Below are 14,007 nucleotides of genomic sequence, written 5' to 3'. Positions count from 1 at the left end.
CTGTCCTAGACTCACTTTGTAGACCAGGCTGACCTCAAACTCACAGTGATCTGCCATCTTCCTGCCTCCCAAGTCCTGGGATTAAAGGCATGCACCGCCACGCCCAGTCCAGCTGTAGATCCCTTTTTAGGTGTGTGACCTCACTGACCCTGGCAGGAAGCTCTTAAGAGCCATAGTGTGAGGAAGTCTCTTGTGAAGCAGTCTCTCTTAGAAATAGCTGCTTAAAAACAATGCTGCAACAGTGGCAATATCAACAGACATGTTGAAGTGGAAGGGGGAAGTTGCCGTGCTCCCTCCCTGGACAGAGAACCATAGGGAACTGCTGGGAGCAGGAGGAGAATTAGCCCCTTACTGGTTGTCCAGTGCAGAATGGTCAGCCTCAAAATCACATACACACAAACAACAAAAAATGGACTCAGCAGGCTGTATTTATATATATTTGTGCATATATGCTTCTGTACATACATACATACATACATATGTTATAGTAATTAAGAAAAAGAGGCTATCAGTGCAAAAAAAAGGGTGGCTTGAGAGGTTTGCAAGAGGAAAGGAGGGGAAATTCTGTTTCAGTTAAATGGAATTAAATGTAATTGTTTCAATTAAAAATGCATTTAAAAGTGAAGGCAAATATTGATGTTGACATTGTTTTGCTTTCATCTCCGGAACACAAGCACCTCTGTGAGATGGTTTATAAATGAGTTGCTGAGTTTATGCTTGGTAGTTCCAGTGCCTTAGTACGCAGAGACTAGGTATTACTAGTATTTTATATTTTCATTTTAACTTTTTGAGCTTTTATTCTATTAGTTGTTTGGATTATGAAAAAACAGCACATAGAATGTTCAGAAAAAGTGTATGCCCGATGAACAGGCAGAGCCTGTTGGGATTGCTTCTCAGCTTCGCCAAGAGCTCAGATGCAGTCCCTGTGGTTGAGTCTGGCTAAGTGCCCTGTCCTGACCTGTGCCCTGTGGAGTCATGCTGTGCAGTTCCCCTGAGGTGTGATGTTCTCTCTAGCAGTATCTGAGCTGGGCCTGCTGCACACTCTGGTGCAGTGATCCATGAAGGAGTGGACTTGGGATTTCCTGCTTGACTGTGAGGCTGTATTTTTACGTGCCTGAGCATTAGAAGTAAATATGTTTCAATTGTCTCTTTTCATTTCAAAAGCTTTTGATCTTTAGATATACTTCTTACCTTTAGATTTCCTTTTTCTGTCATAGGACTTCTCTATTCTTGTGCTTAATATTTATACCATGTATTTTCCATCTTTTTGTATATATTTTTGTTCTTGAATAGACATAAAATGGTTTTTAAAATACTAGTTTATTTCATGAATATAAACACCATCTGTGCGTGTGTATGTGGCCCATAGAGGCCAGAGGGTGTTGGGCCCCCTGGAACTAGAGGTGCAGGTGGCTGTACACTGCCTTATGTGGGTGCTGGGAACCAAGCCTGGATCCTTGTTATCAACCACTGAGATCTCTTTCCAGAGCCCCCGATGGTTGACTTTTAAAAACGACTATCCTGTATGCTAGAGAGGTAGAGGAACAAAGTAATTTTAAATCTCTCTGGAGAGAGATGGATCATTGGTGAAGAGAAGGAAACCTTTCCTTAGGTTCATTTCCTAGCATCTACTTCAGGGTGGATGGATGCTCACCTGTAATTTCAGCCTCTGTGGATCCATTGCCTTCATTTGGCCTCTTGAGAGCATTTGCACACACACACACAGTCTATCCTGACACTATCTCTGTCACTTGGACTTAAAATTTGAGACAGGGCCTCATGTTTGCCAATGCTGGACTCAAACTTCAGACTCCTGGTTCTCACGCCTCAGGCTCCAGTGCTGGGATTATAGGTGTGAGTCACCACACCCTCAACACATCTTTTAATGATTTCTGAAGACACTTTGGAATTTGTAGGGCTTGATGTTTTCAGCTTAGGAAAAACGTTGCTCTAACTTTGATAGTTTTGTTTCCATCTTTTCTAGGTTAGTCACATAAATGTTAGATGAATTCTCTGTCTTGTTAATCTTGTGCTCTGTGTTATCAGCTGTTTTCTTTTCCGTGATATGTTCTTGGTATTTTCTTTAAATCTTTTAGTTTGGCAATTCTCTGTAGCTTCTTCTTTTCCCTTCCCACTTCTTCTCTTATTTGGTCTGAGCCCATAAGTTGTTATGTTCATTTGTCCAGTTCATAACTTTGTGGGTAATTAGCGACACACGTCTTAGAAACAAAACATGGGGATAACTGTCACAGTGGAACAGGATGGAGGGTACTGCCACCTGCCATAACCTCCTAGCGTGCTCAGCTTCGCTTCTCTGCTAACCCCCTATTCAGTGTTACATCTCTTTAGTTAATCTGATGAATGCTTAATGTTGGGGTTTTTGTTTTGTTTTGTTTCTTTAAATGTCTGATTTTTATGGTTTCCAGTTCTCCTCAGAAGTTCTGTTTGGTCTGAGTGGAGCAGCATGTGTGCTGGTAACTCAACAGCTGGAGTCCCTATGTGTGCATCTGTGTGTGGGGTTGTTTTTCAGTTTTAGTTGTTTTTACAAAGCAAAACAGTCTTAATTTTTTTAGAGTGTTCTATATTCATGTCATCCTGTCTTATGCCTACATAGTTTTACTTGTGTGGCAGAAATTGCATTTGTACAATTGTTTTAGAAATCACTTGCTGCCTAGCATTGTCTTTTTCCAGAAAGAACTTTAGGTTTGTCTCTGCCAAACGGACTGGCAGGCTGGTGTCATTCTGAGCCAGCTTTGGGATTGATCTCTTTGAAGTAGAGCTGCAGCTCCTAGTAGGGCCTGCCAGCTGAGGGTTAATTTGAATGGTGCAGTTTGCACACCAAGACAAGGATCATGTGGTTCCTGCCCTGCCAGCATTGAGGGCTGGCCCTCCTTTGGGAAATAGACCTAACTGCCTCTCCTCTCTATTTTATTAGCAATGCCTTCAAGCAGAAATTTTGCTATTTCGTCCAGCTTTTCTAGTTGGCTGTTGCCACTGAATTGGCTCACTGGAACATTTCTCCAAGTGAAAAATCTCACTCCTTGGGGGAGATTTCCCCCAAACCCTCCCACCCCTGCAGAGCAGAAAAAGTTTTTGTTAAAATTTGCATTTCTGTTTGTAGCAATAATACCTTTTCATCTGTATGGCATATATTATATATATGACCCCCTCAGGCACTACACATAAAAGAATTTATATGTTGTCTATCCTGGCCTCAAATTCACTGTTGGTGCAGAGGGCAATTTGAACTACTAATCCTTCTAACTCCACCTTCTAAATGCTGGGATGTAGATGTACACCACAGCACCTGCCTAGAACTTACACATTCTCCATGTGATAGGGTTCTCACTTGCCAGCTTTAGCCTTCCGATTAGGACTATCACACAAAGTACTTGGTAGTTGTTTAAGTTTTAAAACTGTCTTATATGGCTTCTTTGTTTTGTTCCTTGGTTAGACTGGCAGTGCCTTAAAAGTATTTTATATTTTGCTCTTTTGACTGGACTTCTGGGTATGTATCATGAAATAACAGACTCTCTGCTAACTGGAGGGTATGCAGGCGGAGCTGGCTCTCTCCTGCTCCCAGGCTCTTCAGGCCTGGTGTGTGATCTGCTCCTCCCTCCCCTCTTTGCCTGCAGGGAAGTGAAAGCAAAAGGAAAGGTTCAGAGGGACAAACAGTATTGTCTGCATGCAGACCAGTGCCAGGCCAGTGATGGTGTACAAGCCAATTCCTTTTGTTAATTAGTTATTTTTTATAGAAGTAGGAGCTGTTTAATCTAAAATACCCAAAAAGGAAAAAAAAAAAAAAAGATTAGAAAGAAAGAAACTGCCTCAAATTGTGTGCTGTAGAGGTGAGCATTGTGGATACTGTCTTTGGACTCTCCCTCTGCGTCTGACACATGTAGTGTTGGTACTGGGGATTTTGACAGGCACTGTACAGGTTGTGATGCGGAACTGTATTTACTTGTCACAACTGTGGGAGACCTTGGTTCAGAGCATAGCACCTGTGCTTGGGTCCAGCCCTGCCATCACTTGGCAGTGTATGTCTTCAGTTTTCTCTTTATACAATGGGATGCCTCAAAGCCTGCAGAGCATGCGGCCAATATATACGGAGCCCTAAGAACGTGCTCACCATTGCCATAATCACTATTCCCCCAGATATCCTGCATGTGTCCTCTTAGAGGGTACAGAGTGGTAACTGCTCAATACTCAGGTGTGGTCAACATACTGAGCTGAGCAGCTTTCTGCTACCCCACCCCCCAAAAGACAGACTATGGTTAACTTGCTGATGGCAAGTCACAAGTCCCAGGGATCCAGAAGAGGTAAAAGGAGGGGGTGTGGGCTGGCATGTGTGTTGTCACAGGGAATATTTCCCTCACTGTGTCAGGCATTCTCTTGACCTTTACCCTCAGGTTCTGTTGCAGGAGACAGTTGCTCTCTTGGGAGGGGACACAGTGTGACTTGGAGCTGCCCTCTCTCTCCTCCACAGGTGCAGCAGTACCGAGTAGCCATGACCGCCAAGGACTGCTCCATCATGATCGCACTCTCTCCCCCTTTACAGGGCACAAGGTGAGGCAGCACTGTAGAGCTCCTGCCTTCCTCTAACAGTGGCTTTCTGGGGCAGTGATGGCAAGTAGGCTTCCTTGCTAGAGGCTGGCCTAACAGGGCTGCTGTCTCTTTGGTATAGTTGCTCTCATGGGGCTTTACTTTATTTTTAAGGATGGGGAGCTTACTTATTATTATTAACTCCTGTTCTCCAGAAGCCTGTGATTTATTCAAAGGGGCTTCTGCATGACAACAGACACTTCCATTTAAAAATGTTACTTTTGTGTATGTTACTATTTCTGTTCAATTGGAATGTTCATGTTGTTTTATAAGAAAATACTCTAGTAACTTAGAAGCAGTGTGGATACGCGGCAATTCCTTTCAGAAGACGCCCAGGCTATATCCAGGTTGGAGAGCTGAGCCATTAACAGGTTGCAGGATGTACTAACTTGCACAATGTCACTGTCAGTTTTCAACCTCCCAAACAGCATATTTGTTATTCTTGCTTCTTTTGTGAATAGCAAACATGTTTGGCTAGTTGTCTACCCCCCCACCCCTCAACTTTTAGTAATTCAGGCTGAGCCTGATTGTCTTGTAGGTAGCATCTCCAGTGCTGATCTTCAGGGGTGCCAGACCCTCCACAGACTTCTCTGGAATCCTCCATATCTGACCCATGTTCCTCAGTTAGGGTGACTACCCATCTTTCTGATGTTTTTGAGGTTCTCTGGTAGGCACAGCACTGTCTACATTCTGGAACATTTATAGGGCATAACTAGTGAAGGCAGTTGACTGTTTAGTTGTAAACTCCTGTCACCCTCCAAGAAAGACCCAGAGTTTAGCTCTGAGTGGACTCAGGTACAATGCTAGTTGAGAGCCACTCCCATGGGTACTATTTATTATGTACCTTTTACCCTGCCTGGTCAAGGATGCAGTTGGGAAAGGTAGGCAACACACCATTTTAATTCTTATAAAAGCTTATTTAATTTCAAATTGTTCAAGCTTATTTAACTTTCAAATGTGAAATGTTTAGAACTTCGTGTTTGAAAAGCTCGGCCATTTGGCCTTATGCTTTCTCAAGCCTATTTTGTGGAAGCTGCAAATTTGGTGACCAACCTGAAGAGAGATGAGAGACTGGGAAATTCTGACTTGCTTTTGCAGAGAATTCTCAACAGGAAGAATGGGTCCCCCTCCTCCCCAAAAGGCTGCCTTGCCTGCTAAGGCCAGGTCTCCCAGATAGTAGGGCCCATGTATCAGGACGCTCAAAGTTGGTGGTCCAGGTCCACTTTTTGAAGCAAGAGCAAAGGAGGTAGGGGGAGGGCAACAGGAACCCCCAAGGTGCCCCTACTGCTGTACTTTCTGCCTGTAGAAGGAGCTACAGTGGACAGTTGGTGACTAGTTGAAAGGGTGTTCCCCACCCCCAAGTTTTCCTTGAAGAATGCACAAAGGCATCAGAAGTTCGGCCTTCTTTGAAGAAGGTGTGTGCTCACAGCAGTTGTCCCTAACTTGGGAAGAAACACTCAAAAATAACAAACAAAATAAACTAGAGGCAAATTAGGGTTGGGTTCATCTTAAGATGCACTTATAATGTACAGCCCACAAGCCTCTGTGACTGTCATCTGTTTCTATCATAGTTGAGAGGTTCTTAAGTCAGCTTTCTGTTGCTGCAGGCCTTTGAAGAGTTGCTCATTACAATTTTTTCTAAGCCTTCAAGGTCTATCACAACCCACATGGGCAGCTTAGGCTCCCTGCTTATCTCCTGGCCTCCCTGGCTAGTACCTTGAGAGCAGCTGCGGTCATGGTGAGGACAATAGCTCTATAGGCCAATCATCCCTGCAGTACTATCCAGGGATACCCAGCGATATGTGTGTTCACAGAAGTAGGGATAGCTGTACCCTGGCTTTTGTACACCCTACAGTATGAAGGAGATGAGCTTTTCAGTGTTATGGGGTTGTGTACATTGGCCTGTGCTTTTGGGTGTTCTGGACCTTATGGTTACCCGTCAGACCTGTGGTCTAGTCCAATTCAGTTTTTTCCCTATAAACAGGCTTCTGGAGCAACAAATGAGAATTAAGGCTTTAGTGTACTTTAGAACAGGCCCGTGTATGTTCTTCCAACTCAGGACTTTTTTTTTTGTCTGTCTTGTTCTTAATGATTTCTAAACCTACAAGGGTAGTGAGTGGAGGAACCAGAACACCCTTACCAGTTCTCTTGGGCCAGCATGGGATCAGATGCTGTTCAGGCAGGATTGCAATGGTCTGCTATTTCCAGAGCAGAGCTGGATACTGCACGTTTAGTGTTAGGTTTGAAGTTATTCTGAAAAGATTAAGTAATTGTTCATATTGTTAGAAGCACGTAACTTTCTGATGTTTATGATGTTTATAAAATCCACAAAAGTACTGAAGATGTGATTTGAGAGTGAACACAAAGCCAGCTTGCTCTCCAGACGTGGAAGCGTAAGGGGCTGAGTCTGTCTCAGCAGCAGTGGGGAAGTGTATAAAGAGAATGTTCTCAATAGCCTTCCATCTGGCTGCCGCACAGCCCCATCTACTTTTTACTTTTTCTTAGGTTTTGTAATACTTGGCTCATGCTAAAGTGACTTTTCCAGCATTTTCTAATACCACTGGAGCATGGGGACTATCACTTAAGCATTCCACATACTGGCTTGTCCACCTTCTATTCTTTTAACCCTCTTCCTGGACACAGTGTGCTGGCCTGTGATATAGCAGTGCTTGTGTGTGAAGCCGGCACACACAGTAGATGCACACAGACACAGAATGGGTGCTCTGAGAGCTGGGCTGGGAGGGCCTGAGGGTCTGTGCAATCTGAAATTCTTTTGTTACTTGCAGTTCTGACCAGAGGCCTGTTATCCCTTCATCAAGATCCCGGCTGGCCTTCTCTGTGTCTGTACTGGACCTCGACCTCAAGCCCTATGAGAGCATTCCTCACCAGTATAAACTAGACAGCAAGATAGTCAACTATTACTCAAAGACTGTGCATGCCAAAGACGACACTGTGAGGTCGACTCGGTTCAAGGAACACGAAGACTGCACATTAGTTCTCCATAAGGTCTAACTTTTTCCCCCTGCGGTGTCTTTGAAACTTGAATGTGAAAGTTGAATGACAGAGTTATTTGCGGTTATGTTGGGTGACTTGGCTGTGAATGTTTTTGCTTTTAACCCCTTGCTGAGGTTAGACTGCCTCTCAGAGTCAAGGAATTGAAGAGCACTAGAATCTTCTAGGACAAGGAATGTAGGACGTGAGTGCTGTGTCCCAGCAAGCCATCTGTTTTCTGAGAGTGGAAGTGTCCGTTAAGCCCAGGAAAATGTCCTGGGTAGTTCTTCTAAGCAGAGCTCACGTCCAGTTCTCTAATGCGAAAAGCCTTATTATTAAGACCCAAGGTTTGGATCTCCTACCACCAGACTCTTGACACAGAAAACTTGAATGGTCACAAGTATCTTACCATTTGGATTTTCACAAAAACATGGATACTACTGGAACTTTCCCAGCTGTTAACTGATCACTTGTTCAATGCAAGTTACATATCAACACAGGCTTTGGGTGGCTCCCTGCTGCAGAGCGGTCAGGGTTAGTGTGGACATCAAGTCTGAGTGGTGTAGACTCAGGTCCCTGTGCAGGTACTGTGAAAGCCCATGGCTTTGTAAAGGGGCAGCAGCAGGGAGCACAAGACTCAGGTCAGGATGGACACCACTCGCATGAACATTGCTCTTTTTTTCTTTTTTAAAAAATTCTTTATGAATTTAACTCTAGGGGGAGCCGAGGCGTTCTTTCCTACCTGAAATTGCTGCTGTAGAGGCTGGAGGCAGAGCTGTAACTCAGCGCTGCTGCGGTCAGCTGGGTGGGTGTGCCTGACAGCCCAGAGTTTTCCTGGCACTCGAGTGTCTGGAGTGGTTGAGGATCAAGGTTTCCCTTCCTGCTAGGCTGCATTCCTCCCTGGGTTAGCTCTGAGTTGTATTGGGCATGTGGACCTAGGGCCTTGCTGTTTTCATCAGGGCTATAGAAGGCTCCTAGCTGGCACTGAGGATTCTACTGGGGTCACCAAAAGTGTGCCTGGCTGCTATGAAATCATTGGGAGTTTTGGCTTCATTTTTTTAATTTTAATTCTATGGTAGGCTGTACAGACTGATTATTTATATCATTCTTTTGAGAGACTAATGAAGGCTTATTGTAACATAGTAAAACCATGAACTGTATGAAAAATGCTACATGAAAAATGAAGAAAATATTTTGCTGATTGTAAACTTTTGTGGGAAATTTTGTGATAATTTGAGAATTATACTTGTTTGAATCAAGTGACCTCCTATAGAATTTGTTAAATTCTGTCCTAATACTCTGACTATTGAACACTCAGGTAAAGACACTTTACATTTGGATCCTCTGACTTTCTTTTGACTGGTATATACTGAGAGAGATATGCTTATAGCCATTACCTGTGTTTGAAGGTCATGTTCCCATAACTGCGGATGTGCAGGGGAAAGCTGCCTTTGGTTTTGTCTTGACTCAAGGTTGATTGATTTGGAGGTGGACTATGGGTGGATAGAAACAAGCAGCGTCTCTTGGGGTAATTAAGAACAGATGCAACATCTTGTCATCATGGTCAGGGCTCTCATCCAACAATGTTGCTGATGCTCTGTGTAGCTCAGGATGCCCACACCACCAAACCCCTTTCTTGGCAGCACATAGGTAACAAATGTTAATTCTGTGTCTGAGATGGAATAGCCTCAGCTGGGGGTAGTTCTCCTGTGGTCCTGAGGATTGTACGCAGGGCCTTGTACACAGCGGGCACTTGTTCTAGGATAGAGGTGTAATCTAACCTTTGTTTGTTGAGACAGTGGTGCACTACGTAGCCAAAGCTGGCTTTAAACTTGGGTTGCTCCTGTGTGCTGGTATTACAGTCATGTATACCTGCAGACTGTACATGTGTCTTCAATGAAGTTCCCAAGTAAAGGGAACAGTGCAGTAACTGCAGTCAAGCAGAAGACCAAGAGGCGTGTCAGGACTTGCAGGGAGAGTCTGCTGTGCAGGCTAGCTTTGGGTTTCACTGTGTCTCATGTGGTCTTGGGCCAACCTGATGTGAGACTGGAGGCTTAGCATAGCACTCATTTGGGAATGGACAACCATTCTTGGAACAATTTCTCCAATATTAAACTTTTTAACATGTCTGAAAAGCTTTATTTCTATGCCAAGAAGCTTATATGTAATGTACCACGAGTGCACATAAAAAGCATGTCTGAAGGGTGTAGTTTCTAACTGGAAAAGAGAAGTGGTCATATTTAACATAAGTTGCATGTTCCTCAGCCCAGCACCTTATTCCTGTGTGTTGCCAGCGGGGAACTGGTCATTTTTTGCACTGAACAATCTTATCAGGCTGTCTAGAGCAGCTTCAATTCCAAGTACTCCCAGCAGGGTTCGGAAACTCAGAGGAGCAGTTTCTATGACCTTGTTCTTGTCCAGCTCCAGGGCTGTGAAGAAAATACGCCTGTTAAGAATCAACATGTCTGTCTCCTCAACAGCCACACAGTGGGAAACATTAGGGGCAGTGGAGAGGACCAAGGGGTGCTGATACCTGTAACCTGAGGCAGAGAAAGTGCCTTCCTCCCCATAGCCTGCAAAGGCCTCAGGGGAATAGTCACCACTATATTAAAAGCTGATCTACAAGCGGGGTGCAGCGGCGCATGCCTGGAATCCCAGTACTTGGGAAGGCTGAGCAGGTGGATCTCTGAGTTCGAGGCCAGCCTGGTCTACAGCCAAGGCTACACAGAAACCCTGTCTGGAAAACAACAGCAAACAAAACAAAACAAAAACCCAGAACAACACCCCAAAAGTTAATCTACAAAGTACATTTAACATTTTCTACTTTTGATTTTCCCATGTAAACCCAGATAAGCTTTGGATGGCTTTGTTGGGCACCTTGAGAAATCCTCTGGAAAGGCTGTCCACATACCCAGAGTCCTACCTCGCTCTGGGACTTTGGTGAGAAGGTCCAGCTTTGGGAAAACCTTCCCTTCGTCATCTATTTGTATCTTCCAAACAAGCATCAGTTCAAACCTGAAAAAGAGGCAAGGTTTGATGTTCCCTCTGAGCACATCATGTGGTCTCTGCTGGCGAGGCTCACCTAAAGCCATTTCTCCAGAGAAGAATAAGATGTGTGATCAGTTTTATAGGACAGTTTGGAGACTTATACCCAAACCATGGCAAACAATGATGTGATGAGTAAGTGGGGCAGGCAATGGGATGTCCTGTTGTAATGTTGGGACAATATACTGTGAAATTGATCTGGAATTGATAGGAAGCGGCACATATACACTTTCTTCATGGTTGGAAATGTCTTATTCAAAGAGCAGCCATGTGCCATATGGCAGGAGAAATGAATGAAAAGCCCCCGACCTGAGGCCCTGAGGAACACAGCCAGAACTCCTCAATGGAGGATGAGGCATGAGAACAAATGAACTGCTGCCATATGACAAAGGCTAGTCCCAGCAGCCTGTCAACGATGGCCCTGATAGACGGCAGATTAGGTGTGGTTAGGCTGTTGAACCTGGCTCCTGAAGCACACACAGACACACATGAAGGCAGAAGTATGACAGGGGCTGTGGGAGGGTTCTCCCAAGGGTCTTAGGTGCTCAGTGTAGAGGTGCACCTGTTTTTCTATTTTGGCTTTTTTTGTGGCTCTGGTGACCTTTGGCTTCCTACTGCTGTCTCTGTCGTACCACCAGCTTCACACACACATCTCTGCTTTCTCTCAGACACCCCAAGGACCCTGAGGGAAAGTTCCGTCTTGCTAACCCCAGGCCAGCATTTAGCTCCTGTGGCCCTGCTTCCTCCCTCTGCTCTTCCTTCACAGGTACACAGCAGTCCACCTGCACACATTTCTCCACTGGATACTCTTTAGTCTTCCTTCCTTAGGTATCTTAGCCTTTCCTATGTACAGTCCTGATTCCAGGGCTGTTGTGCTGCACAGACTTACCCTGGCTGTCTGGCACTGTGGATCTCCATGCAGTGGGAACAGGTGCCGTCTGAGAGGTACACACTATCTGGGTACTTCTCCTGTATGTGAAAATAAATAGTTACAGTCAGATCCTGAGATGAAGTGCTATTGGCTTGTGCTGATCCCATCAACATTAACTTCTGGCCCTTGAGTCCTTGACATGGGCCAGACCCCACCCAGGTACCCAAACTATAGTTGGAGAAGCAGGCTCCCATTCATTGTGGTAGGGAAAAGCATGTGGTCTGGTAAGAGTGAGCTTCATGGTGAGCCCCATACCATTCCTGGTTGCAGTGTTCTGTCTATAGAGAACAGGAAGAGTGTGGTAACTGTCAGAAATGAGTAGATACGGTTTCCTCAGGTAGTATGACTGCTTTGGACACGCTTTCATGTTTGTGGTCCGTAGCAGAGTCTAGGACTATCATATCATAACCAGTATACTCGCTTATATAACCATGACAACAAAGACGTTTACTTCCAGGTGTTTGAATAAAATATAACTGATGAACACTTTGTGTCTGCTCTTGTACAGACTATGTAGGGTTAGAGGCTACACAGCAGACTTGAGGTTAACATCACCACGGAATTTCAAGGTCTCAGGGCCAATCTTTGAAAGGTCCTTCCACGTCTGAAGAAGAGATGCCTAAGTTAAGCAAGGAATGTGAGGTGTTGTTGCCCCACTGTTGGGGTAGGGCTGGGACTGGCGCAGAATCTTCTGAAGCTGTAGAGACTGGCCAGATTAAAGCAGTCTGGGTCCACATGGGGACAAAGATCTGTCACAGTGCTTAAGAGAATACTCCCCCGGAGAGCTACTGCTAGCATGGGAAGACAAAGCTGCCAGCATCTCTGCATGCAGCCACCAACAAAGAGCACATCCAGGCCCCAAAGCTGGGGTGGGCTGGTGTACTTTACAGATAATTACTAATTTCAGCAAAACAAGTTTTTAGAAGAAAAATGTATACCTAAGTGATTTCCGTGGAAAGTGTTGGTTGATGTTTAAACCTCAGGCTCTTCTAAATTAATAACAACTGTTTGAGGAACGTAAAGGAGTGTGTGTGAACGTGGCAGTTTAGCTTCCAGACTGTCCTTGGCTGCAGCACATGGGGCTCAAGGGAATGCTGGGGCTTGGGCTGGTTCCAAGGCAGAGCCTGAGGCTTGGCCTCCAAGCAGGAGGGAGCTGATCTCCACTCCCTAGGCCACTCTGCCACATGAGCAAAAGGAGTACTCAGATGGTTTCACTAAAAAGTATACTTAATGTTTAGTAACAAAGACAGAAATGCTGACGTTAGGCAGTGGGCAGGCATTCAGACACATGCTTCTGTAAAGGGAGGCCTGCAAGTCCTTCCCTCCATGTAAGTTAAGGGTGCTGCATTTAGCCAGCGTCATTTCTTCCCTGCTCACCTGAACTCTCTAACACACTGGAGAGTAGGAAGGAAGGGATTAAAAGATGACAGCCTGAGTAGACCCCAAGAACAGCAACCTTATTATAGTTACTAATACAAGTGCCATTCTTAATGACAAGGGCATAGAAGACTTTGAGGGGGAAGGCAGAAGAGCTGTGAAAAATAATCAAACTAAATATGCAAAGTGTTCTTGAAGCTAGAGATCAGCCAGTTTTAAGAGTGACAAGAAATTTGATATATCACTCTATTTGACTTTGATAAAGGACCAAATAGCCAGGTGTGGTGGCATACCCCTTTAATCCCAGCACTGGGGAGGCGGCAGAACTAGGTGGATCTCTGCGAGGCCAGTCTGATCCACAAAGTGAGTCCAGGATAGCCATGGCCACACAGAGAAACCCTGTCTCAAAACAATAACAAAGAAGGACCAAATAGGCAGGAAAGAGTTATGGTCCCTGACTTACAGTATGTTCCATTAAAACCAGTAAGACAGGGCTGGAGAGATGGCTGAGAGGTTAAAAGCATTGGCTGTTCTTCCAGAGGTTCTGAGTTCAATTTCAAGAAACCACATGGTGGCTCACATTTATAATGAGATTTGGTGCCCTCTTCTGGCCTGCTGGCACACATGCAGGCAAATACTGTATAAATAATAAAATTTAAAAAAACAACAAACAAATCAATAAGACAACAACAAAAGGTTCATCAGAAACTATCCACCTGATTTGGAAAGAAACTTAGGTCACATTCTTCAATCAATAAAGCCAATGCCCAGAGAGGGGGAAGTTCCTGGCTGGGCCCTGGAAGAACAATCTTGGACATGCTGTCTAGCACATGGGTGTGTTTTGCATGTCACCAGGGGCCCTAGTGTATAGAGGACAATAGAAGCCTATGAATCCACAGATGCCATCAGGAAGGCTGTGTTGTGCTTCAGCCACACTGGCTCAATACCTTAGAGGAGTTGACATCATCACCTCTCCTCCACTAAGTGCCCATGGGAGCAATCCCATGGCCAGTTTGGATGTCCACAAATGTCAGTTCATCCTGACTTCAAAAGATTATACC

At 44.8% G+C, this 14,007-nt stretch overlaps 2 protein-coding genes across 2 annotated transcripts in view; one reads left to right on the top strand and one right to left on the bottom strand.

Annotated features, from left to right (window-relative positions):
• Nucleotides 1-8,933, top strand: part of IPPK (inositol-pentakisphosphate 2-kinase) — a 42,485-nt gene extending 33,552 nt beyond the window's left edge. The window contains exons 13-14 of the mRNA XM_084794693.1: nt 4,487-4,566; nt 7,389-8,933. Coding sequence (XP_084650819.1) covers nt 4,487-4,566; nt 7,389-7,614 — 306 coding nt within the window. The 3' untranslated portion in view covers nt 7,615-8,933. The remainder of the gene's footprint in view (nt 1-4,486; nt 4,567-7,388) is intronic.
• A 770-nt stretch (nt 8,934-9,703) lies between these two features.
• Nucleotides 9,704-14,007, bottom strand: part of CENPP (centromere protein P) — a 193,280-nt gene continuing 188,976 nt past the window's right edge. The window contains exons 6-8 of the mRNA XM_084794704.1: nt 11,528-11,607; nt 10,517-10,608; nt 9,704-10,022 (exon numbers count right to left, since the gene is read on the bottom strand). Coding sequence (XP_084650830.1) covers nt 9,868-10,022; nt 10,517-10,608; nt 11,528-11,607 — 327 coding nt within the window. The 3' untranslated portion in view covers nt 9,704-9,867. The remainder of the gene's footprint in view (nt 10,023-10,516; nt 10,609-11,527; nt 11,608-14,007) is intronic.

This window comes from Acomys minous (genome assembly GCF_964271855.1).
Source record: "Acomys minous genome assembly, chromosome: 9".
Classification (NCBI taxonomy): Eukaryota; Metazoa; Chordata; class Mammalia; order Rodentia; family Muridae; genus Acomys; species Acomys minous.
This window is presented reverse-complemented; position numbering and strand designations above follow the sequence as displayed.